This window comes from Cetorhinus maximus, chromosome 10 (assembly GCF_964194155.1).
Source record: "Cetorhinus maximus chromosome 10, sCetMax3.hap1.1, whole genome shotgun sequence".
In the NCBI taxonomy this organism is placed as follows: domain Eukaryota; kingdom Metazoa; phylum Chordata; class Chondrichthyes; order Lamniformes; family Cetorhinidae; genus Cetorhinus; species Cetorhinus maximus.
The window spans coordinates 130422242-130449171 of NC_135888.1; the positions used below are offsets into that span (position 1 = coordinate 130422242).

General features: G+C 44.1%; 1 protein-coding gene across 5 annotated transcripts in view; it reads left to right on the forward strand.

The window, feature by feature from the left end:
- The first annotated feature begins 7609 nt into the window (after nucleotides 1-7609).
- Nucleotides 7610-26930, forward strand: part of rnf130 (ring finger protein 130) — a 162422-nt gene continuing 143101 nt past the window's right edge. For 2 of the 5 annotated variants that reach the window (XM_078551164.1, XM_078551167.1), the window contains exon 1: nucleotides 7611-8406. In XM_078551164.1, coding sequence (XP_078407290.1) covers nucleotides 7890-8406 — 517 coding nt within the window. In that variant the 5' untranslated portion in view covers nucleotides 7611-7889. Of the gene's footprint in view, nucleotides 8407-26930 lie in introns of all 5 variants that reach the window. The other 3 variants (XM_078551162.1, XM_078551165.1, XM_078551166.1) reach the window with 2 other exon arrangements.

Sequence of the window (26930 nt, forward strand, 5' to 3'; positions counted from 1 at the left end):
AAAATTGATGACTATAGGGATCAAAACTGATGTGAGGCAAAACGTACCTCACATAGAGTAGGCTGTGGATGGGGTGCGGGGGAGTTGCTGAAGTTGTCTCTGGTGGGCAGCAGGCCAGGATTGAATAATAGAGATATGAGAATGGATGAGCACCATTTTGCTCAATTACCTTGAAAATCAGGGGCTTCCTGGTCAGAACTTTACTTCAGAAGATTAAATGTATGGGTAGAGTCCATGGTAGGGCCGAGTGTACATGAGCTGTGGCAGGAGATTAAATAGGTGGTTGGAGCCTATGGTAGGTTAGTGTATATGGGCTGTGGGAGGAGATTAAATGGGTCAGGTTGAGTGATATAGATTGTAGAAGGAAGGTTAAAGCGGCAAATAAGCAGTTGTTGGCATGTGCCTTCTGATGTTCCATTTTCCGGGAATCGATCTAATTTTCCATGTCATTTGTGCTGTGCAGGTAGTAAGTTACCTCCATCAATTAATTACTCTACCGATTTGAGATTGCTATTTGCTCATGGTGTAACTTTCCTGAAAGATTTATAATGCCTTTCAATTAGTGAACTTCACACAATCAATAGCAATTTTCTTAGTATTAAAAGGTATTAAACAATTGACAAGCTTTTCTATAATCTGTAGTTACAGTTAATTGCTAAGGACTTCTCTTTGAATGAGCAGTGATATTCATATTGATTTCCATATCAGATTTTACTATAATATTAAAACAAACTGAAAATCAATGGGTTGATTCTCTAATTTTTGTACTTTGTGACTGTTGGACTATGATGAGGAATTGGAAGTCCAACAATTTAAAATTAGAGGTTGTCTCTGAATGCTAAAGCTTTTAAAATAACTTCGGTCCTTTATAAATGCTTAAAGAAAGACTGAAATAAGACTCAGGTCCTCATATTGTTCTCATAACTCAGTGCTTCCAGGCACATAAATTAAATAAGTTTTTCTTTCGTAAATTGAGAAACCATCAAGGTTTTCTGTTCAGATACTACCTTAAACGCAATAAATGTTCCAAAAAGTTGACCAAAAAAAACAAGTTACGATGCAAGAAAGAACTTGTATTTCTATAATATTTTTAATGACAAAAACATTTTACCAAGCCAAAAGGAGTACTTTTGAAGTTTAGTCCGACACCTTTGGCAGTGCAGCAGTCCCTCAGTACTGCCCATCTGACAGTGCAGCAGCCCTCAGTACTGACTATCCAACAGCGCAGTGCCCCCTCAGCATTGCTCATCCAACAGTGCAGCACGTTCTCGGGGTTGACCTGACTGGGCAGTATTCCCTCCTTACTAACCCTTCAGTAGTGCAGCACTGCCTCACGACTAGTCCTCCGGCAGTTCAGTGACCCTCAGAACTGCCCCTCCAAAAGTGCAGCATTCTTGCAGTATACCCATCCGCCACTGCAGCACTCCTTTAGCACTCCTTCTGACTGCAGTGCTCCCTCCCTCAAAATGGTCTCCTATTAATCATCAATCAATCATCAGCAAACTTCCCACTTTTGACCTTATGATTGAGAGAGGGTAATTGATGAAGCAGCTGAAGGTGGTTAGGCCTAGGACACAGGCTTGAGGAACTCTTGCAGTGATGTTCTGGGGCTGAGATGACTGTCCTCCAAAACTGAAACCATTTTCCTTTGTCTTAGGTGTGATGCAGCCAGTGGAGACTTTTCCCACTGATTTCCGTTGACTTCAATTTCACTAGGGTTGATCACCTGGCTTGATGGTAATGGTAGAGTGAGGGTTATGATGGGCCCTGACATTACAGATTGCCACTGCTCCTGCACCTCATGGATTTCCATTGTTGAGTGAGATCTGAATTTATCCCATTTAGCACAATAGTAGTGCCACACAACACAATGGAGGGTGTCTTCAGCGTAAGGAAGGGGCTTTGCTCCAAAAGGATAGTCCGGTGGTCACTCCTACCAATACTGTCATGGACAGATGCATCCACAACAATTGATTGATGAGGACAAGGTCAAGTTAGTTTTGCCTTCTTATTGATTCTCCCCCGCAGGCCTAATCTGGCAGATATGTCCTTCAGGACTCTGCCAGCTGAGTAGGTAGTTGTGCTACTGAGCCACTTTTGTTGATGGACAGTGAAGTCTCCCACCCAGTGTACATTCTGTGCCTGTTACCCTCAGTGTTTCTTCCAAGTGGTGTTCAACATGGAGGAGTACTGATTCATCAGCTGAGGGAGGGCGGGAGGTGACAATCAGCTGGAGCTTTCTTTGCCCATGTTTGGCCTGATGCCATGAGACTTTGTGGGGTTCAGAGACAATGCTGAGGACTCCCAGGGCCACTCCCTCCTGACTGTATACCACTGTACCACCTCTGGTGGGTCTGTACTGCCGGTGAGACAGGACATACCCTAGGATAGCAATGAAGGAGTCAAGGATGTTTCCCGGCAGGTATGATTCTCTAAGCATGACTGTGTCAGGTAGTTGCTTAAGACAGCTCTCCCAATTTTGGCACAAATCCCCAGATGTTAGTGAGGAAGACTTTGCAAGATTAACTGGGCAGCATGTGCCTTTATCATGTCTGATGTCTGCTGGTTTTATTCTTATTAAGCTTTTTCATAGCAGTTTGGCACAACTGAGTAGCTTGCTAGGGCGTTTCAGAAGGCAGTTAAAAGTTAACCACATTGCAGTAGATCTGAAGTCAGATATAGGCCAAACCAGGTAAGGACAAAGATTTCCTTCCCTGAAGGACATGAATGAACCAGGTAGATTTTTACGAGCATTCAGTAGTTTCATGGCCACCAATACTGATAATAGCTTTTTATTTTAGATTTATTTAATCAACATACAAACATATGAAAATGCAAACATACGAACAAGGAGCAGTAGGCCATTCGGCCCCTCGGGCCTGCTCCACCATTTAATAAGATCATGGCTGATCTGATAGTAACCTGAAATCTGCACCCCACCTACCCTGATAACCTATTACCCCCTTGCTTACCAAAAATCTACCTACCTCTGCCTTAAAAATATTCAAAGACTCTGCTTCCACCACCTTTTCAGGGAGAGAGTTCCAAAGACTCATGAACCTCTGTGTGAAAAAATTTAGCCTCATCTCTGTTAACTGAATTAAAGTTCTGTGGTGGGATTCAAACATCTCTGGATCATTGGTCAAGGCCTAAGGGTTACTAGTCCAGTGACATAACCACTACTATACCACTGTTTCCAGCCTTTTGACAGCTGGACTAATTAAGATGTTAAACTGAGCAAATTAATTTGATACCAACATGGTAAGCGTTGGTATTTGCCAGTGTAAATTTAATTTTGGGCCTTCACCCAATGTTGCTGTTTCTCTGTTGATCACTAGAGGGAGCAGCCAGTACAATGAGATAATGACCATATAATCTGATTGCTTCGGTGATATTGGTCGAGGGATAAATATTGGACTAGTACATTGGGGAGAACTCCCTGTTCTTCATCAAAGCTGTGGTATAGGACCTTTTGCATCCACCTGAGAGGGCAAACAGGACCTTGGCTTGAAGTCTCATCTGAAAGGTGGCACCTCCAACAATAAAAACCTCCCTCAGTATTGTTCCTCTATCAGTGTTGCACTACTTCAGTACTGCCCCTCCGACATTGCAACGCTGCCTCAGTACTGCCCCTGTTCAATCCCCTGTTTAAAAGCTTGACCTGATGCTGGTTAAAAGCTCAAAAGGAGGATCTTGTCTGGACAGGCAATTAGAAAACTCAGACACTTACAGGAAAAAAAAACACTTACAGTAATTGAATAGTCATGCTTCAGTGGTTAGCTCTTACGCCTGAGTCAGCAAGTTGTGGGTTAAACCCAACTTCACAGACCTGAGCACACAATCCAGTACTGGTGGAGAACTTCTCTGTCAGAGGGATAATACTTAGAGAATGTTGCACTGTCTTAGTGTGTGACAGTGCTGTACTGACTGGGGAGCAGTACTAAGGGACAGTTGCACTATTATAGAGGCAGTATTGAGGGAGTGTTGCACTGTTGGACAGGCAGTGTGGGAGTGCTGTACTGTCATAGACACTGTGCTGAGGGAGTGCTGCGCTCAGAGGTGTCATCTATTGGATGAAATGCTAAACCAAGTTCCTGTCTGCTTTCAATGGTGGACATAAAAGATCCCATATTGGAAGAGAGGGGAGTTCTCTCCAATGCCCTGGACAATATTTATCTATTAACCAACATTAACAACAGATTATCTGGTCATTTATGTTATTGCTGTTTGAGAGACGTAGCTGTGCTTAACTTTTAAAGTGAAGAATAGAAATTTGGGAGTCCAAGTCAGTAACTCCTTGGTGACATCATCTGAAAGCACAGCATTAGTTTTCACATTTATGCTGCTGACTCCAGCTCTAGCTCATCATTGCCTCCTCCGCTGCTGCTAAACTATCAAGCTATTTATCCAACATCCAGTACTGGATGAGCAGAAATTTCCTCCAATTAAATATTGGGAAGACAGAAGTCATTGTTTTCAGTTCCTGCTTCAAACTCCATTTCCTAGCCATTGACTCCATCCCTCTCACTAACAACAGTTTGAGTTTAAGCCAGCCTGTTCGCAAACTTGATGTCACATTTGACCCCAAGGTGAGCTTCTGACCTCAGGTCTGTGCCTTCACTAAGATTTCCACCTATTTCCACCTCTGTAACATTGCCCAACTTTGCCCCTTTCTCCGTTTATTTGCTGCTGAAACCCTCATCATGCCTTCGTTGCCTCTAGACTTGAATATTCCAATGCATTCCTGGCTGGTCTCCACATTAGGCTCTCCATAAACTTGAGGACATCGAAAAACTCTGCTGCCTGTGTCTGAACTCACATCAAGTCCAACTCACGTATCACCCCTGTGCTCGCTGACCTACATTGGCTCCTGGTCAAGCAACACCTTGATTTCAAAATTCTCATTCATGTTTTTATATGCCTTCATAGGATCATTCCTCCCGATCTCTGCAATTTCCACTGCCCCCCCCCAGTCCTGCACTCCAAGTAGGCACTTGAATAAGACATTGACTGAGTGACAGGAAACAGAGAGTAGTGATAAATGGTTGTTTTTCAGATTGGAGGAATGTTTGTGGAGTTCCTCAGGGATCAGAGTAGGGACCCTTGCTCTTCCTGATATATATTAACGACCTAAACTATAGTGTACAGAGCATGATTTCAAAATTTGCAAATGAGACAAGATTAGAAATGTTGTCAACTGTGATGGGGATAGTCTTGAACTTCAAAAGGACATAGACATGTTGGTAGATTGGGCGGACAAATGGCAGATGAAATTCAATGCAGAGGAGTGTGAGGTGATTCGTTTTGGCAAGAAAGATGTGGAGAGACAGTATAAAATAAAGGGAGAGCCTCTAAAGGAGGTGCAGGAACATTGGGACCTCAGTGTAAATGTACATACATCATTGAAGATGGCAGGGCATGTTGAGAGAGCAGTTAATAAAGCATACAGTATTTTAAGCTTTATTAATAGGGTCATTGAGTACAAGAGTAAGGAGGTCATGTTGAACTTGTATAAGACACTAGTTAGGCCTCATCTGGAGTACTGTGTCCAGTACTTGAGGAAAGATGTGAAGGCATTGGAGAGAATACAGAGGAGATTCACAAGAATGATTCCCGGGATGAATAACCGTAGCTACGAGGATAGATTGGAAAGGTTGGGACTGTTTTCCTTGGAGAAAGGAAGGCTGAGAGGAGACTTGTTAGAGGTATTCAAGATCCTGAAGGGTATGGACAGAGTAAATAGTGAGAAACAGTTCCCACTCAAGAGAACATCAAGGACTAGAGGGCACAGATTCAAAATAATTGGTAAAAGGAATAAATATAACGTGAGGAAAATTTTTTTCACCCAGTGGGTGGTTAGAGTCTGGAATAAGCTTCCTGAAAAGGGTGGTGGAGGCAGTTTCGATCAAAGTATTCAAAAGAGAATTGGATTTCTACCTGAAAAGAGAGAATGTGCAAGGTTACAGGGATAAAGCAGGGGAATGGGGCTAGGTGGAATGCACTTTCAGAGAGCCAGTGCAGATTTGATGGGCTGAATGGCCTCCTTCTGCACTGTAAAGATATGGTGATACATTAATTCTGGCCTCTTGAGCACCGATTTTAATCGTTCCACCATTGGTGACTACGTTCTCAGTTGTTTAGGTCTTAGACCATAAGACATAGAAGCAGAAGTAGGCCATTCGGCCCATTGAGTCTGCTCTGCCATTCAATGAGATCATGGCTGATCTGATAATCCTCAACTCCACCTTCCTGCCTTTTCTCCATAACCCTTGATTCCCTTACTGATTAAAAATCTGTTCTTCTCAGCTTTGAATATACTTAACTTACCAGCCTCTACAGCCCTCTGCATTAAAGAATTCCACAGATTGACTACCCTCTGAGAGAAGAAATTCCTCCTCATCTCTGTCTTAAATGGGCGACCTCTTACTCTGAGATTATGCCCTCTGGTCTTATACTCTCCCACAAGGGGAAACAACTTCTTAGCATTTATCCTGTCAAGCCCCCTAAGAATCTTATATGTTTCAGTAAGGTGCCCTCTCATTCTTCTAAACCCCAATGTGTATAGGCTCAACCTACTCAACCTACCCTCATAAGAAAATCCCTCCATACCCGGGACCAACCTAGTGAACCTTCTCTGGACTGCCTCCAATGCCAGTGTATGTTTCCTTAGATAAGGGCACTAAAACTGTTCACAGTATTTTAGGTGTGGTCCAACTAGTGCCTTGTATAGTTTTAGCAAGACGTTTCTATTTTAATACTCCATTCCCTTTGAAATAAAGGCCAACATTCCATTTACCTTCCCTATTACCTGTTGAACTTGTATGTTAGCTTTTTGGGATTCATGCACGAGGACTCCCAAAACTCTCTGTGCTGTAGTTTTCTGCAGTCTTTCTCCATTTAAATAATCTTCAGCTCCTCTATTCTTCCTGCCAAAGTGCATAACCTCACATTTTCCCACATTATATTCCATCCTCACCACTTGCCTTTCCAGCTATTTTGTGTCATCTGCAAACTTGGCGATAGTACACTCACTTCCCCGATCTAAGTCATTTATAAATTGTAAATAATTGAGGCCCCAGCACTGATCCCTGTGGCACATCGCTAGTTACAGGTGTGGAATTCCTTCCCTAAATCTTCCTGCCTCTTTCTCTCCACCTTTAAGGCACTCTTTTAAAACTTCTAACCAGACTTTTGGTCATTTGACATAATATCATCTTTCGAGGCTCAAGGTGTCAAAGTTTGTTTTCTCATGCTCCTTTGAAGTGCTTGGGACATCTAATTATGGTAAAGGGTGCTATATAAGTTGATATTAAAGGCGTTACATAAATGCAAGTTGTTGTGGGGTCTGCCTGCCTGACCTCTCGGAACACCTGCACAACGTGGGGGGGGGAGGAATCGAGCGCAGCTAACGCGCATGGGCAGCGTCAGATGGCCGAAGAAGGGGTGGGGCTGAGGGTCGCGTGCTCGGCAGGTGGACTGGGGCAGGGCTGCGCATGGTCAGAGGCAGGGGGCGTGGCTGGGGGGGGCGCGTGCTCGGGCAGGTTGGTCGAGGCCGGGCTGGACTGGGCTGGGCTGCGCATGCTCGGCTGGAGGCGGGGGAGGCGAGGGGGGGGTGGGGGTGTTGGCGAGCATACTCTGCGCATGCGTCCTTGCCGCCGGCGCTCGGCTGTCAAAAGCTGAGGCGGATGTTTTTAACGGACACGCGGCGGGAAAGGAAAGCCGATCGGGACCGACGGTTTCGGTTTGTTGAAAATGTCCCACTGGAAGGGGGGAAAAAACAACAGCTGAGGTGAAGTGGTGCCGGTTCTAATCGGAGGAGTGGGAAAAGACCTTTTTTTTTCTTATTTGTGGAAAACATAAACTAGCGGCAGTTGAACGCGTGCTCGAGGATGAGGCAGGCGTCTCGCGCGGGGCCGCCGCCGCCGCCACCACCCCTGGTTCCCGCCGCCTACTCCGCCGCCTACTTGTTGCTGCTGCTGCTGCTGTCCCTGTTGCCCGGCGGGGGCCGGGCCCAGACCGAGCCCCCGGATCATGACAGCGTCAAGGGCGAGCTGGTGGTCGCCGCCGTGAAGGTGTCGTACGTGGATCGGGCCAGCGGGCAGCGGATCCCGGTGCTGGACCGCGGCGCGGACGGCCGCTACGGCCGGGACTCCCCCAAGGAAGGGGTGGAGAGCGGCACAGTGCTGGTGCCCCTCTGGGCGCCCGGCACCCAGCGCAACCTGCTGGGCTGCGACCCGCACACCCGCTTCGCGGTGCCGCCCGACACCCGGCGCTGGATCGCGCTGCTAAACCGGGGGAACTGCACCTTCAAACAGAAGATCCTGCGGGCAGCCGCGCAGAAGGCAGCGGCTGTGGTCATTTATCACAACGTGTCGGACGAGAAGCCCATTACCATGTCTCACAAAGGTAAAAGCAGAGGGCGGGGGGAGGCAGGGTGTGTGTGTGGGGGGGGATGATGGTACCGGTACCCGGCATTTCGTCGACAAGAACAAGGAGAAATAATCCAGCAGGATTGGCATTGGAATAGCAGAGAGGGACTAATCCAGCTGGGAGAGGGGTGGGAATTAGTACAGCAACGGGGTGGGGGAGTTGGATTTAATCCAGCAGAGCGAGAGAGAGAGGGAATTCATCCAACAAAGAGAGAGAGAGGAGGAAATTCATCCAACAAAGAGAGAGAGAGGAGGGAATTCATCCAACAAAGAGAGAGAGAGGAGGGAATTCATCCAACAAAGAGAGAGAGAGGAGGGAATTCATCCAACAAAGAGAGAGAGAGGAGGGAATTCATCCAACAAAGAGAGAGAGAGAAGGGAATTCATCCAACAGAGAGAGAGAGAGGAGGGAATTCATCCAACAGAGAGAGAGAGAGGAGGGAATTCATCCAACAGAGAGAGAGAGAGGAGGGAATTCATCCAACAGAGAGAGAGAGAGGAGGGAATTCATCCAACAGAGAGAGAGAGAGGGGAGGGAATTCATCCAACAGAGAGAGAGAGAGGGGAGGGAATTCATCCAACAGAGAGAGAGAGAGGGGAGGGAATTCATCCAACAGAGAGAGAGAGGAGGGAATTCATCCAACAGAGAGAGAGAGGAGGGAATTCATCCAACAGAGAGAGAGGGGAGGGAATTCATCCAACAGAGAGAGAGGGGAGGGAATTCATCCAACAGAGAGAGAGGGGAGGGAATTGATCCAACAGAGAGAGAGAGAGAGGAGGGAATTCATCCAACAGAGAGAGAGAGAGGAGGGAATTCATCCAACAGAGAGAGAGAGGAGGGAATTGATCCAACAGAGAGAGAGAGAGGAGGGAATTGATCCAACAGAGAGAGAGAGAGGAGGGAATTGATCCAACAGAGAGAGAGAGAGGAGGGAATTCATCCAACAGAGAGAGAGAGAGGAGGGAATTGATCCAACAGAGAGAGAGAGAGGAGGGAATTGATCCAACAGAGAGAGAGAGAGAGAGAGAGGAGGGAATTGATCCAACAGAGAGAGAGAGGAGGGAATTCATCCAACAGAGAGAGAGAGAGAGGAGGGAATTGATCCAACAGAGAGAGAGAGAGAGAGGAGGGAATTGATCCAACAGAGAGAGAGAGAGAGAGAGAGGAGGGAATTGATCCAACAGAGAGAGAGAGAGAGAGAGAGGAGGGAATTGATCCAACAGAGAGAGAGAGAGAGAGAGGAGGGAATTGATCCAACAGAGAGAGAGAGAGAGAGAGGAGGGAATTGATCCAACAGAGAGAGAGAGGAGGGAATTGATCCAACAGAGAGAGAGCGAGAGAGAGGAGGGAATTGATCCAGCAGAGGAGGGAATTGATCCAGCAGAGAGAGGAGGGAATTGATCCAGCAGAGAGAGGAGGGAATTGATCCAGCAGAGAGAGGAGGGAATTGATCCAGCAGAGAGAGGAGGGAATTGATCCAGCAGAGAGAGGAGGGAATTGATCCAGCAGAGAGAGGAGGGAATTGATCCAGCAGAGAGAGGAGGGAATTGATCCAGCAGAGAGAGGAGGGAATTGATCCAGCAGAGAGAGGAGGGAATTGATCCAGCAGAGAGAGGGAGAGAGAAAAAGGAGGCAATTGATCTAGCAGGGAGTGAGAGAGGAGGAGGAGGCAATTGATCTAGCAGGGAGTGAGAGAGGAGGAGGAGGCAATTGATCTAGCAGGGAGAGAGAGAGGAGGAGGAGGCAATTAATCCAGCAGAGAGAGAGAGGGAAAAAAAAGGAGGCAATTGATCCAGCAGAGAGAGAGAGAGAGAAAGAGGAGGAGGCAATTGATCCAGCAGAGAGAAGGAGGGGGGTGGGAATTGATCCACCAGAGAGAGAGGGAGAGAAGGGGGCGGGTGGGGGGGGGGGGGGGGGGGGAGTGATCCAGCAGAGAGAGAGAAGGGGGAGGGGAGTTAATCGAGCAGAGAGAAAGAGAAGTGGGGGTGAGTTAATGCATCAGGTAGGGAGGGGGCAATTAATCCAGCAGAGAGAGGGAGGGAAGGGGGAATTAATCGAGCAGAGGGGTTGGGTTGAATTAATCCAACAGAGAGAGAGAGGGGGGAATTAATCCAGCAGGAAGAGTGCAGATTTAACTGGCAGAGGGTCTGAATGAGGGGAATTAAACCAGTTGAGTGAGTGGAAAGGGCTTGAACCAGAAGGGAGAGAGGTGAGAGGAGGAGATAAACCAGTAGCAAGAGTGGGAATGATTCTATAGTGAGGTTGGAATCTACCAGCAAAGAAAAAGGAATAACCCTGTAGAGTGCAATAAAGTAGCAAAGAATGAGAGAAGGAATAAACACACAGTGGTGGGGGTGTTAAAAAGCAAATCAAAAGGATTGTCTCCATTTAATTTGTGTGTGATAGACCAGAGCTTCATGTTACATGTTATACTTTGAGGGTGGAATTCATAACATCTGAGTTACGAAATGTTTCAAATGTTGAAAGTCTGAAATTAGAAAATCCTGTAAATGCAAGCAGGGCCCATTGACAAATGAAAAGACGGGTTACTGTTTCAGATAGAGAACCTTTCTTGTTACTCTTGATTGAGTCCTTGTTGCATTGTCGCTTGCAACATACCAGCCATGCCCAGTGGCTGCCTTATGGTTTGGTTCTTTCGCTCTTATGGATTTTCTCTCTGATTGATTTTTGACAATAGTGTGTGTATGCTTTGTGCAAAGCTTTCCTGCCCCATCTCATTAGGGAAAAGGGGACCTTTGTGCATTTGTGCTTAAATGCTACGCAGAGCTCAGCTTGCCACCTTCCAGGTGGCATTGAAATATCTAATATAAGAACAAAGCAATTGTCCCTTTGGGTCTTTTCTAAGTTTAAAAGCTCTTGACTCAGTGAGCCAGCTTGATCCCTTTAAATATATTTTTTTAAATTAGCATTCTCTATAACACCTCAGAGGTTATTCACATTTGGTTCAGATTGCTAGACTGACATTGGTTGGTTTGTTTTTGCCCTCTTTGCTTTAAGTTGAGATACTGTTTAAGATGAAAGAGCTAAGGGCTATAAGGCAAGGCACAACTAACATTGAGAGGATGAGTACAAGAGGTAGCTGATCCACAATGCTTAACTTGGCTAATTTATTTTAAAATGTCGAGTACAAACGTTTTTGCATTGCTGCAAAGCTGAAACCCCAGTTTGCAGTGCCAAGGTTTTATTGTGACTACTGTTAGTGTAATCTGATGCAAAAAGTGTAATGTGTTGCAGCATTTGCGCTTGTTCTCAGTCGTTGCTGATCAGAGAGATTAAGGGTTAGTTTCTTGTGGTACAGATGTCATGTTTCACTGTTCTGGATTAGACTGCCCACAGCCTCTGCACCTGTTGTACTCAAAGTGTTTACACTGGTTCATCAGAAGACCTAATAACATATTATAAGGCTATATAGTGTTCTGTTGGAGAAAGTGTAATACCTTCCAAAGGTTTGACAACAACCCAAAAATAAGCCTGCCTGCATCAATAAACCAGCAAAGATCATCAAAAAAAACCAATGGCAGCCATGGTAGCACTCACCCTCTGAATAGAGGATTGAGTGTTCAAGTCCTGCTCCAGAGAGTTGAACACGACAATCTAGGCTAACAACCCAGTGCAGTACTGAGGGAGCACTGCACTGTAGGAGGTGCTGGTGAGACATTAAACTGAGACCCCATTTGCTCTCCAAGATGACATTTTGAAGAAGAGTAGTGGAGTTCTTGCTGGTGTCCTGGGCCAATACTTATCTAGTCATTAGTAAATTGCTGTTTGGGGGAACTTGCTGTGTGCAAATTAGCCATTGTGTTTCCTTATTCCAACTGTGGGTACACTTCAGAAGGTACTTCATTTGCTGTAAATACTTTGGGATGTTTTGAGGACACGAAAGGTGCTTTTTAAGGTTATCACAAATCAAATTTCTTTCAGAAAATAACATTTTGGGCTGTAGTATATGAGTAATTTTGAGACATGACATGGTGAATATAGTGTGCTTTGGAGGATCAGATGACTTTTTGGACCAGTGGCTCCCAAAGCTTTCCAGCACTGGGGCTTTTCTTCACCTCTTGATTAGTAGCTGCTAGAGGCTTCTTGATAGAGATTGATCGATATGATGGTATAACACAAATCACAGTTGTTGACTATGTGACTATCTGGATAGCCAAAGACAAACTAGATGGACCTTGGTCTTTATTTCCAGTAATTCCTATGTCCCAAAGGCACCATCTTTCCCAAAAAGACAAGCATTGACCAAATTGCTACATGTAAATTATAGACAGAAGTAGATGATTGGTGGGCAAATGACGTGCCATGGCCAGCACTGAAGCAGCAAGACATTCACTATGTGAGTAAAGCTGGATCAGGATGGCTGCCCATTGTTATTCTGAGGGTTGTAAACTCTCTAATTGCCACTCTGATTAAGTAATCATGTCTAACCTGTCTTTGAGATAATTTGGAATGATGCACAATATTTGTGTCAGTGGAACTGTGTAAATGATATAGCATTTTATTAAAAATAAAACTTTTAATATGATGTTATTGATATTAGTGTGATATGTTTGTTTTTCAAACTTAACACTGATTTACTTACATGTCTGCAGAACTTAGAGGTGAGGGTTGGTGAAAGGAGACAACTTCTGTTTGGTAAAAATAAATTCTGCCATCACTGATGATCTGCTGGCAAGATTAACCTCCCAGTTGTGATTGTATTTCATGCATTTTTTTTATACATGAATCTTAAAAATGTATGAATTGCACCAAGGGACATGTGGCATTCAGAATGACTTTCAGAAACCATTGCCCTTTCATAGAACATGTTGATAGTATTTCTGTCAGTTCAGTTGGGAGAAAACCCTTTTAGTTGCACCTATGGTGTTTGTAGTTGGCATTATTTATTAACTTCCTCTGCAAAGGTGTTTAAAAGTATGTCTGACTGAATGTCTGCATGTAGTTAGTGCATGATGATGTTAGGACTCTCTAATAATGCAGTGAAACTAAAAAGACTATACACAAACATAATGTAACACTGTGCCTTCTTTAACCATATTTATGCTAAAATGTCATTTTTTGTGCAAAGGTTCCCAAATTTCAGGTTAGTCCTTACATTTATAATTGATGTCATAGTCATACTTTTCATAAAGTTGGGATGTTTGAACAGGATATTAATTACATTCACCCTCCTCCATGTTGTTTTCATTGAAGCACTGGGTTTGATTGAAGCCTGGACTGAAAGGCAAAATATATCAATATATCACCCTGAGAAACATCAAGGTTAAAAACCATCATTGGGTTTTATTCCATAGAGCTCATTTTAATTAAAAGTGGTTTCACATAAATATCTTCCCAAGACAGTGTGTCATTAGTTTCAACACAATTATGAAATGCAGAGCTGACACACAGTGTTCTTATGCATTTATAAATTAAATCCAGTATGCAGATATCAGAGATATGTTCTCCTATGCATATTGTCGATGTGAACTTTTTATCCTTGCAAGGAAACATTTGCGACTGGAGTTAAATTAGCATTCTTGCATGTTTTGGCTGGAAACTAAACTGCGTTATTTTGTTTGAACCCCAGAATAGTTTTCTGGAAGAGAGCATGTGGGTATACATAGCTACAACAACCTTGTCTTGTTGAAACCCTTCATAATAATACTGCTACTTATTTACAATTGTGCACTATGACTTTTGTAGTTTAAAAAAACATTAAAATATGTGCTTTTTAAAAAAAAAAAGATAAATAGTTGCCTTTTCTGAACTGTACAATATAAAACATTTTATGTCCCTTTTGTTGAAGTTTGATGCTCTTTCTCCCCCCTGCCCCACCTCTGTTCTGGATCTAGTTTGTTTCAGATGATTGATACTATCATTTGCAGTTTTATAGATTGCTTCAAAGATCTGTAACTGACCTATGATGGGCAGTGATGGCATCTTGAATAAACTGGCAAATTGCTGACGTGAGAATTTGCCCAATTCACTTTTCAGAATATACTGACAGCTCTATGACAGGTCTTTCATGATAGTTTATTTTTTGTCCTTGTGGAGGGTTAAAAGGGCAATTATTTTGAATGAACAATAATTCTTTCCTCATACCACTTAGCCTACAGCTGTTGCCTCCCTGGACCTTGAGTAATGTGTTGTATTGTTAAAATGTAAATTTCATGCATATTCCTTGACTGGAATTTTATGCCTCCACCACACTTCTGTGGGGTGAGTTAGCAGGTGGGGAGTTGGGAAGAGTGTAAAATAGGATGCCATGGCTGTGCCTTGGTCTTTGCCTCCCCAACATGATCGGTAGGCGTTGGGCGGTCCGATTCCCCATGGGCCAATTGTGGCCCTCAGATGTCCAATGGGTGACAGTTCTCTGCTATGATTAATACTGACGTATAGTCAATTTTTAATTGTGTCCCATTCCATGCTACTTTGGTGGGGGCCTTCGAAGTCCATCATCACAAGCGGCTCAGTAGCAGCACTGGCTGTGCTGGCCGAGTCCTAAAAGACATAGTTGCTGGACTGGGTCTGTGGCAGGTGGTGAGGGAACCAACGAGGGTTAAACCTACTTGACCTCGTCTTCACTAGTCTATTTGTTGTAGATGCATCTGTCCATGATAGTATCGATAGGAGTAACCATTGCACAGTCCTTGTGGATATGACATCCCGTCTTCAAGTTCCGGATACCCTCCTTCATATTGTGTGACACTAGCACCGTGCTAAATGGGATAGATTTCGAACAGATCCAGCAATTCAAAGCTGGGCATCCAGGAGGCGCTGGTGGGTCATCAGCAGCAGCAGAACTAAATTCAACCACAATCTTGGCCCGGCATATCCCCTGACTCTACCATTATTGTTAAGCTGGGGGATCAACCCTGGTTCACTGAAGAATGCAGGAGGGCATGCCGGGAGCAGCACCAAAAATGAGGTGTCAACCTGGTGAAGCTACAACACAGGACTACATGAATACTAAACAGCGGAAGCAGCATGAGATAGACAGAGCTAAGTGATCCTACAACCAACAGATCAGATCTAAACTCTGCAGTCATGCCACATCCAGTGGTGAATGGTGGTGGACAATTAATTAACGAACTGGAGGAGGAGGTTCCACAAACATTCCCATCCTCAATAATGGGGGAGCCCAGCATATCAGTACAAGGGACAAGGCTGAAGCATTTCCAACCATCCTCAGCCAGAAGTGCTGAGTGGACTCATCTCGCCCTCCTCCTAAGGTCCCCAGCATCATAGATGCCAGTCTTCAACCAATTCAGTTCACTCCATGTGATATCAAGAAACAGCTGAAGGTACCGTATACTGCAAAGCCAATGGGCCCTGACAACATTCCGGCAGTAGTACTGAAGACGTGCTCCAGAAGTAGCCACACCCCTAGTTCAGCTGTTCTGGTACAACTGCAACACTGGCATCTACCTGGCAATGTGGGAAATTGCCCAGATATGTCATATTAATAAAAAGCAGGACAAATCCAACTTGATGAGTTACTGCTCCATCAGTCCACTCTCAGTCATCAGAAAAGTGATGGAAGGTTTCATCGACAGTACTATCAAACGGCACTCACTGCTCTCTGATGCTCAGTTTGGGTCCTGACAGGGCCACTCAGCTCCTGACCTCATAGCAGCCTTGGTTCAAACATGGACAAAAGAGCTGAACTCCTGAGGTGAGGTGAGAGTGACTGCCCTTGACATTGGGGCAGCATTTGACTTGAGTGCGGCATCAAGGAGCCCATGAAAAACTGAAGTCAGTGGGAATCTGTGAAAACTCTGCATTGGTTGGAATCACGCCTAGCACAAAGGAAGATGGTTGTGGTTGTTTTTTTAAATTCATTTCATTCACGGGATATGGGCTTCACTGGCTGGGCCAGCATTTATTGCCCATCCCTAGTTGTCTTTGAGAAGGTGGTGGTGATCTGTCTTCATGAACTGCTGCAGTCCACATGATGTAGGTACACCCACAGTGCTTTTAGGAAGGGAGTTCCAGGATTTTGACCTAGCGACAGTGAAGGAACGGCGATATATTTCTAAGTCAAGATGGTGAGTGACTTGGAGGAGAACTTCCAGGTGGTAGTGTTCCCATCTATCTGCTGCCCTTGTCCTTCTAGATGGTAGTGGCTGTGGGTTTGGAGGGTGCTGTCAAAGGAGCCTTGGTGAATTCTTGCAGTGCATCTTGTAGATGGTACGCACTGCTGCTACTGTGTGTCGGTGGTGGAGGGAGTGAATGTTTGTGGATGTGGTGCCAATCAAGCGGACTGCTTTGTCCTGGACGGTGTCCAGCTTCTTGAGTGTTGTAGGAACTGCGCTCATCCAGCCAAGTGGAGAGTATTCCATCACGTTCCTGACTTGTGCCTTTTAGATGGTGGACAGGCTTTGGGGAGTCAGGAGGTGAGTTACTCGTCGCACGATTCCTAGTCTCTGACCTGTTCTTGTAGCCACAGTATTTATATGGCTAGTACAGTTCAGTTTCTGGTCAATGGCAACCCCCAGGATGTTGATTGTGGGGGATTCAGTGATGGTAATGTCGTTGAACATCATGGGGCGATGGTTGGATTCTCTCTTATTGGAAATGGTCATTGCCTGACACTTGTGTGGCGTGAATGTTACTTGCCACTTGTCAGCCCAAGCCTAGATATTGTCCAGGTCTTTCTGCATTTGGACACAGACTGTTTCAGTATCTGAGGAGTCACGAATGGTGCTGTACATTGTGCAATCATCAGCGAACATCTCCACTTCTGACCTTATGATGGAAGGAAGGTCATTTTTGAAGCAGCTGAAGATGGTTGGGCTGAGGATACTACCCTGAGGAACTCAGAGAATCTAACCATCTCCTGTTGACATTTTATGGCATTACCATTGGTGATTCCCCCACTAACGACATCTTGGGGATACTATTGACCAGAAACTGAACTGTACCAGCCATATAAATACCCTGGCCACAAGAGCAGGTTGGAGGCTGGGAATTCTGTGGCAGTAACTTGTCCCCTGACTCCCCAAAGCCTGTCCACCATCTACAATGGACAAGTCAGGAGAGTGATGGAATACTCTCCGCTTGCCTGCCTGAGTGCAGCTCCAACAACACTCAAGAAGCTTGACACCATCCAAGACAAAGCAGCCCGCTTGATTGGCACCCCATCCACCACCTTCAACGTTCACTCCCTCCACCACCCATGCACTATGGCATCAGTGTGTACCATCTACAAGATGCACTACATCAACTCACCAAAGCTTCTTTGATAGCACATTCCAAACCTGTGACCTCCCTCACCTAGAAGGATCAGGGCAGTAAATGCCTGGAAACACCATCACCTGCAAGCTTTCCTCCAGACTACACACCATCCTGAATTGGAACTGTATTGCGTTTCCTTCACTGTTTCTGGGCCAGAACCCTGGAACTCCCTTCTTAACAGCACTATGGGTGCACCTACACCGTATGGACTGCAGCAGTTCAAGAAGGTGGCTCACTGCCATCTTCTCAAAGACAATTAGGGATGGGCAATAAATGCTGGTCTAGCCAGTGACGTTCACATCCCGTGAAAGAATGAATAAAAATTTAAAAATAAATGTATGTGGAAGAAATGTGCAATGTATTTTACATAATATTTCTAAATAGCTAAATCATTTTTTTGTTCCAGTCCTACTCTGGATCTTTCCTTCTCTTTTTCTCGTACATAGGAGATTGTATTCGTGCAATCATCAGAACTGGAAAATGTTGTCATCTTTTCCATTTTCCACCTCTCTCTTTGCCTTCACATGCTCCATTTCCAACTTTTCCCTTCCTTGACTTCTCTTTCTCCATTTCTAGTGACAGGCTATCAACCAAGCCCATTGACTCCCACAGCTAGCTTGACTACACTTCCTTACACCCTGCTTTCTGTAAGCTCTCTTCCATTCTCCCAGTTGCCCCATCTCCGTCACTTCTGTTCTGGTGATGGAACCTTTCATACCAGCGCTTCCAATATGTCTTCTGAGGTATGGCCTTGGACCATGCCTGTTTTATTTCACGTACTTCTACTCTCACCCCTCCTCCTCCCTCTAGGAACCATGAAAGGGTTCCTCTTATCTTCACCTTCCACCCCCACCACCCTCCGTATTCAACAGATTATCCTCTTCTATTTTTGCCACTTCCTGAGTAATGCTACCGAACACATCCTCCCCTCTCTCTCATTTTTCAGCATTCTGAAAGGACCGTTCCGCCTGTGATAGCCTGGTCCACTCCTCAATCTCCCCCAACAACCTCTCACCTTCGCGTGCAAGTGTAGGAAACGCAATACCTGCCCTTTTGGCTCCTCCCTTCTCACCGCTGTTAGCCCCAAACACTCCTCCAAGGTGAAACAGTGATTTGTTTATGCTTCGTTCAATTTAGTACACCGTATTCACTGCTCTACATTGGGCAGACTAAATGCAGATCGATTGACCGCTTTGCGGAACGCCTGCATTCAGTTTTCAAGCATGACCCTGAGCTTCTGGTTGCCTGTTGTTTTAATGTTTTAATTCTCCACCTTGTTCCCACTCTGACCTCTCTGGGGCACAGCAGGAGGCCAGGGATAATGAAATTCAACATTAGTTCGTGGAACAGCATCTCACTTTTCGATTAGGCATTTTACAGCTTTTTGGACTCATCATTTGGAATCAGCAATTTCAAGTTGTGACCTTTTACACCCATTTTGTTTCCTTTCTCTTTACTGGTTTTGGTTTCTCTCTTGTTTTTTGAGCTTTTAGATGGCAGCTGTTCATGATTCAGCCATTCACATTTCCTCTAGGCACATCTTAAGTTTCTTTACTTGTCCCATTACTGCTCCCTTTGGCTATTTTTTTAATTCGTTGATGGAATGTGGGTGTCGCTGGCTCGGCCAGCATTTATTGCCCATCCCTAATTGCCCTTGAAAAGGAGGTGATAAGCTGTCGCCTTGAACCGCTGCAGTCCAACTCCATCATTTCATGTCTGCTACCCTATCGCAGACCTTCAGCTTTGGGAATTTTACGCCGGCAGGCTTTAACAATCCTGCCAAAGGCAGTGGAGTTTTGAATGGCTTGCCCCATTTTATGACCCTGCTCCTGCCAAGATGGGGCAGTAAAATTCCACCCGTGATCTTTTTCCTACACCACCCCACCCCATCCCCCCAACACCCCCGAGTTTCACATGCTTTAAGACCTATCACTGTTCTAACTTTTCCCAGTTGATGAACCGTCATCAACCAGAAATGTTAATTGTTTCACTCTCCCACAGATACTGCCAGATTTGCTGAGTTTTTCCAGCATTTTCTTTTTTCTATTTCAGATTTCCACCATCCTCAATATTTTCCTTTGTATGTGGCTGATTGTTTTGTTTTGTTTTGTTTTGTTTTGTTTTGTTTTGTTTTGTGCCTAAAAGATAACTAGCAGCTCTTAAATGGAAAAGCCATTTCCAGTAGCCTACCTTCACTGGTCAATATACGCATTGGGATTCTTACAATTCCACACACTATAAGGTTGGCCTTATCAGCAACCTTGTAAATAGGGCCCGAGCCATTTGCTCGCCCATGCAAGCTTGATGCTGAAATAGGGTGCATCAAAGGCACTCTGCAGGTTAATGGCTACCCTGATCAGATTATTTCATGCTGTATTTTATGCAACACATGAACGGGCCTAAGGCCGTCACTTTTGGCACTGAAAAGTGCCCAGTCTACCTTACCTTGCCCTTCTAGGGTAATATATCTCTCAAAAATTTGAGCAACAGGTGAATCTAGCTGTTTCACGCTGCTACTATGCAGTAGCAACACAAGTGGTATTCGTTGCTAACAGAATGCTGCCGCCAGGCCCAAAAGACGTTCTGCCTATCACATAAGTGAGTAATGTGGTATATGAATTTTAGTGCCAGTGTGATGCTAGGTATATAGGCCAAAGACTGGCAGATCGTATCAAACAGCCGCTGTTTGCAATGGGCAAGGTACAGACCAGACCCAACCAGCCTGTGCTGTAAAACGCAAAACACAGCGTCCAACATTAGATGTGATTCCACGACTGGACAACATTTGCTAAATAATCCTCAGTGTGCTAAGAATTACGCTGACAACCAATTTAAGATTGTCATTCGGGCTCGCAGTGTGGTGCATTTGTGTGTACTGGAAGTTACGTATATTAATACGCAGGGCCCTGTTCTTTGCAGACAGAAAGAACATGTACACACATTACACCTGTTTCAGCTAAACAGAATAAGTGACAACCATTCGCTAATTCGTTCCTCAGGGCAATGCCTTGACCAATCGGGGTCAAGCCGACTGGTTTAAATTTCAAACGATGCTTGGCAATTAACTGTCAGTCACATCACTGGTGCATTCTCCATGACAACGCCTCAACCAATCAGAGTCCACTTGCCAACGAATCAGCACTCTCTTCACATGCAGAATAAATTGTTGTTTTCCTCTTACATTGGTATTCTTGTGAACTGTCCTGATGAGTGCAAGACAAAAAGCTTTGACATGTCCCTTTTCAACAAAGCTAACTTTATTCATTGCCTACGTAACCTTCTTTGATGTTTTGTATAATTAAATAAAAGGGATATGTTCTCCCTTTTCTTTAAATCTCAATTTTGTTTGCAACCGTTTGAACACTTTGTATACTAGGTAGAATATTCTCAGGATCATCAACATTGTTGGGGCTTATTCATTTAACTCTCCTCCTTTTTGCCTGTAGTGATCCTAAATTGCAGAGTGTCAGACCACTGGGGACTTTTGAGATGTGTCTAATCATGTATATTTTGGTACATTGTGCCAAAATGGTTTGATTGATTGAACAACAAATATTTGATAAAGGGATCTTGCCTCATCATATTTTTACAAGCACATGGGAGCAGTTGATTCTATTACGGGCCTGGTTAGAGTAGGATTGTTCAGAATTTGAATTGAATAATATATAACTTGTGCTGCAATCCAAATCTGTTCCCATGTATCAATTTTTTTTCTCTGTACGTCTAATGTTCAGAGGCTTCGCCTATTTTGAGCATATCATTTCTTTATTGCTATGATGCATACGCTTGCTTGTACAACTAAGAATATTTTCCGTTTGAAGCTGAACATTAGGGGAGGGGTTGTTTGTGGGTCACATTCTCAACTTTTCCTTCCTGATGGGAGCAGCAGGAGCCTGGACTGCAGTAAAATTAGAGGCTGCCCAACAGACTAATGATGGGAAGATATTTAAAATCTGCAGCATGAGCCAGGACTGAAGTTGGGAAGTTGCCTTTTAAATATCATGGCACTGGGGCAGAGGAGGAACAGCAGATAGGAATGCCATAATTAAGATGAGAACAATGCATTTTGGACACCTTCATCTTGTATGAAAAGTCTTGGATATTTTGGAGGCTGTGGCATCTTCTTGTATAAGTCACCTTAAGCATGAGTGTATTGGTTTGATATAATTAGTTTTAAATTATTTCACAAGGTTTCTAAGGGTGGATATCCATACAATTTATTTGTATATTGTTCTGCCTTCGATCATGATTGCTCTGTAAATGGTGCATGTGATCTCTGTACAGTAAAGTCCTGCAGTTCGAGACTTCTTTCAGGATTTCGTTTACACACAGTCGCCCATTGCAGCCCCAAATCTTTGCCTATCCATGATTTAAGCAAACTAAAAACAATGAATTCTTGTCACAAGCCAGTTCATTCTGTGTGCGTGCGTGTGTGTGTGAGATACCGACGGGGGTGGAAAGAAGAGATGCAGGTTAGCTGTGCATGCACACTCATTTATATAGAGATGTTTTTATAAGTGAGAGAAGGTTAGTTAAACAGTGTATGTTTCTCCTAGTTATCAGTTTGTCTCTTTGGTTGCTTTCGGCTCTTGCTCGGGCCTGGCAACCAATGAGGGTTGCTGTTGTAGTGGCAGCTTCTCCTCCTCGCCCAAAGAGCAGAGCGAGGGAGTATGAGAGAGAAAGATGACCAGCAGCAGCAATTTCCCCTTCAATCCTCCTGACTGTCACTTGTACAACAACAACCAGCAACAGAACAACAAGCAGTGACTTTTCAAACAAACAACTTCTCTCGCTCATTGCCACCCCGAGCCAGGGTGGGGAGAAGAGACCACTCATCAAAGAGAGAGACAAGCTTTAAAAGGGCTGCTGGATGGACGAGACCCCAGCATTTGGACATAGTTAAATGTTGGGGAAAGAAGGAGTAAGGGGGTTAAATGCTGGGATTGCAGGTGGTGAGCAATCTCCATACTGGACAATATTGTGATGTTGCCAATAACTTTTGGAGGGGGAGGTGGTGGAGAGAGAGAGGATCGGAGAGAGAACTGTGTGTAATGGTGAAAGGATCAGCTGGTGCCTTCAGTACAGGAAAGAGAAAAAACCCAATTAACGTCCAAATTTTGGAATGGCTGGAACCTATCTAATTCAATTCCATGATAAAGCATGTTTGCAATTTCGCTTTTTGCAAGAATTCACAGGGACGTAACCCCTGCGAATGGTGGGACTTACTCTATTAAACTTTTTATTTATGATGATTTAGTTTGGCCCCTTGAGCCTGCTCCCCAATTAAATAAGATCATGGCTGATCTGATTGTGACCGTAACTCCACTTTCATGCCTAACCCCTCTAGTAACTTGAGAGTAAAATTCATATTACTTCAATGCAGTACTGATGGAGCGCTGCATTGCCAGAAGTACTGTTCTTCAGATGAAATGTTAGGCCAAGAACACTGTCTTCTCTCTCAAGTGGACGTTAAAATCCCACAAACGAGAGCAGGGGAGTTCCCCTCGGTGCCTTACCCTCTTCCCACCTGCTGTTCCCTGCCCACTCTCTCTTTGTTGCCATTTTAACATTTGTAAACTTATGAAGTATTTGACCTTCCTAAGTGAAACGAGGCAAGATCTTGTGTTCACCTGCTGGTGGGTGTTCAGGCTGGGAGGAGGAGGGGAGCAGTAAAATTCCTCAGGTGGTCTTCCCACCGGGCTGCTGGCTCCCCGCACCACCCCCTTCCAGCCTCTCCAACCAACGCACGCATGCACGCACACACACACCCCCCACCCCCCATCTTGAGATCCCTGGACCTTCTGGGATTTAGACTCGGGGGACTGCTTGTATTTGCATGTTCTGTCCACTGCAGCTTCTGGCACTGCTGGGATTAGAGAGCTGCTGGCCAATCAGATTGGCTGGCAGTTCTCTGAGGTGGCACTTTCCTCCCAAGTGCCAGATGGAAGTCCCACCTCCAGTCAGTTAATGCGTGTTGGAGCATTAAACGGCTGCAGGACAGCCAGTATCGGCGGAGATGCATTTGCCGCTGATTCTTTGGATGGTGGGAAAGGAAACCCCACCATCCTAAAAACCCTGGCTAAGATACTGATTTCATTAATCTTTTATTAAGCCTATCAGCAACTGGAAAGAAGTGACCTTTGAAAAAGATAATGAAGATTGCATTTTTGGACATACTTGGACAATTTTTATTATTATTTTTTGTTACACCAGAGTTCAGTGCTCTCCTGATGCATGGTTACAGCACCTTGAGGTCACCCTATGTAATTATGGAGAAACGTTTGAAGTGAATGTAGTGATGAGTTTATTCTTATTCATTAATCTGGTGTCAGACACTCTTAACAATGTATCATGTGGCTATTATCACTGCAAAATAGTTATTTTGTATATGGAAATCTAGACAATTATTATATATACGTGAAATAATACCCCAATATTTGTTTATCAGTAAATGTGACCATGAACTGTTGTAAAAACCCAATTGGTTCATTATGTCCGTCGAGGGAGAAAACCTGCCTTCCTTACCCAGCCTGGCCTGTATGTGATTTTAATACCACACCAATGTGGTTCACTGTTAACTGTCCTCTGAAGTGGTCCAACAATCACTCAGTTGTTGGAGACGGACAATAAATGTTGGCCTTGCCAGTGATACTCACACCTCGTATGAATTTTGAAAAACTGAAACTATTTTCTCATGAATCATAAGCAGTTCAAAACAATCTAAATAATCGTGTTAATTACACATGAGCAGTAAGTATTACAGCATAAACGTTTTTCATAAAATGAATTAGATTAACTCCTTCAGAGCCAACAGACTCATTCATTTTCCATTCCCTCATGGTAGTCCTTGCCACCATGTTTCACCATTCCTCTCGCTAAAAATCAATGTTATGTCTTGAGCTTATTTACTTTGTTGATTTAAACTCTAATCATTGCCAAGTACCTGCTAATTGCATTACACTTTTATGACATGACTACCTTAAACCATGAATATATGCCACAAGCGGTAATATGTCACAGTTGAATGTCCTCACAATGACTACCTGGGTTCACAATTGACCAACACATTTCCTGGTGCTGTACTTGATTCAGGAGGGGAAAAACAATATGTCACTTCGACTACTTAAAGGTAATTTTCAATTTGCATTTTTAACCAAACAAAATAGAACTGCAGTACTACATTGAAAACTGTCACGTTTGATTCCATTCAGAGCTTTGTTGCTTGTGAGTTGTGGGATCTTAACTTTGGAGCAAACATGATGTTTAGCAACTTCCTGTGTTCTGTATATGTGAGGTGTTGGAAAAAATAGCAGCCACAAAGTAAGAGGCAGCACGAATAAACATACCATAATTCACTTTTCCTGGTGACCACGAATGATTTTCTCTCCCCGAGTCCAAAGGTTATGAGGGCAGACCACCAAGTGGAGTTGAGACCACAACCAGATCAGCCATGATCTTATTGAAAATTGAAGGGCTGAATGGCTTACTCTTGCTCCTAAGCCCTATTTCTTATCTTCTCCTGATCTATTCCTGAAGCTGCCAATTCATGCCAGGATATGGTAGTGTGGATATCTCATCTATTGTTCACGTGTAAGCTTAGTGATTAGTGGAAGACATTCAGCCGAGTGTTACTGTGGCATGCAGTTTCCATCTGGGGTCACTAGTTGGCGTTGAGTGGAAATGGGAAACTTTGGTTGACTTTTATTTTGCAACTGGTCAGAATTAGTTGCTGGTGTGAAATGTAACTCTCCTGCCTCTTTTTTATTTGTTTACAGGATGTGGGCGTCGTTGGCTAGGTGACATTTATTGCCCATCCCCAGTTACCCTTTAGAAGGTGATAGCGAGCTGCCTTTTTTGAACAGCTACAGCTCCTGTGATGTAGGTACACCCACAGTGCTGTTAGGGAGGGAGTTTCAGGATTTTAACCCAGCAACAGTGAAGGGCTGAAATCAACAAATTCAGCACAGACTGGCAATCACTTGCAGTCAGAATTTATTTATATATTCATTACAAATGATAACAAAATCATGAATGATTTGGAGTTATACTGTAGATTATAATTGAGGATGGCGGTTTGATTGAAAGATTCAACCTGTGGTTTTGTCCTACAGTCAAACTGCTTTTCTCAGTTATAGTCGAGAGCGTGGTACTGCCCGTATGCCCATTGTTTTATTAGAAGGCATTATTCTTTTCAGTGGATTGTCTATGTTTCAAAGATAATTCATTTTTGAAAAGATAAAAACAGAAAATGGAAACACACAGCAGGTCAGTTAGCATCTGTGGAGAGTGAGAAAATGTTAACATTTCCAATTAATTAACTTTTGATAGCACCCATGGTGCTAAACCAGCTGAGTGTTTCCAACATTTTCTGTTCTTACAACATTTCCAACATAGGCAGCATACTGTTTTTGTTTCATTGTTAGAGAATTTTAATATGATAAGGCACTGTATAAATAGGGGTATTATATTCTAGCAGAGACCAGAAAACCTTAGTGGTGAAATCAGCATCTTTATTGCAACAGTCCTTCTCAATATCCATACAATTCCTTTCATCCCTCTCAAATCATCCCTTTCCCAAGTACACCCCTTGTTCCTTTGTCATACCCATCCCCCATTCCATACTTCACAAGCATTCCAAGCACCCCTTCAAAAAATTGCCATTTCATGCCTCTCCTAGCCAATCCCTCCAGCCAGGGTAACTTTGTTGTTGGGCTTCACTTACCTTACACTGTTTTCTTTTCTCCACCAATGCCTACAACCTGCCACCATGGACACTGACCATCCCTCCCATGCCGCCCTCCAACCTCCCCAAATTCCCTCCAGCCAGGGCAACTTTGACCTGAGCTTTCATAAAGATAGAGCGTGTCTCTGGCTTAGCCAAATTGGAGGCAGCTACACATGTAAAAGAGCAGCTGCCTTCAAACAGATCCAGTTTTCACAACTGGGATGTCCAGAACATGACTTGTGGGCTTTGGATCTTTTAGGAGAAGGTCTAAAGTTGCCGGGATTCTATGGAGAGGTAAGGTACCCTTTTGGATAGGCAGAGGTCAGATACCCTCTTGAAGAGGCCAAGTGCCCTTTGGAATAATTTAAAATTAGACATGAATGTACAGAAAAAGTAAATAAGCTATTGGAACTCCCAAGCTGTTAAGGGAACTGTCTAGCTGTTGAGGCATTTAAGTCCCATTGGAACTGTCAAACTGATGGAACTGTCAAGCTGTCGAGGCATTTAAATCTACTTTAAATATTTAAAAATAAAT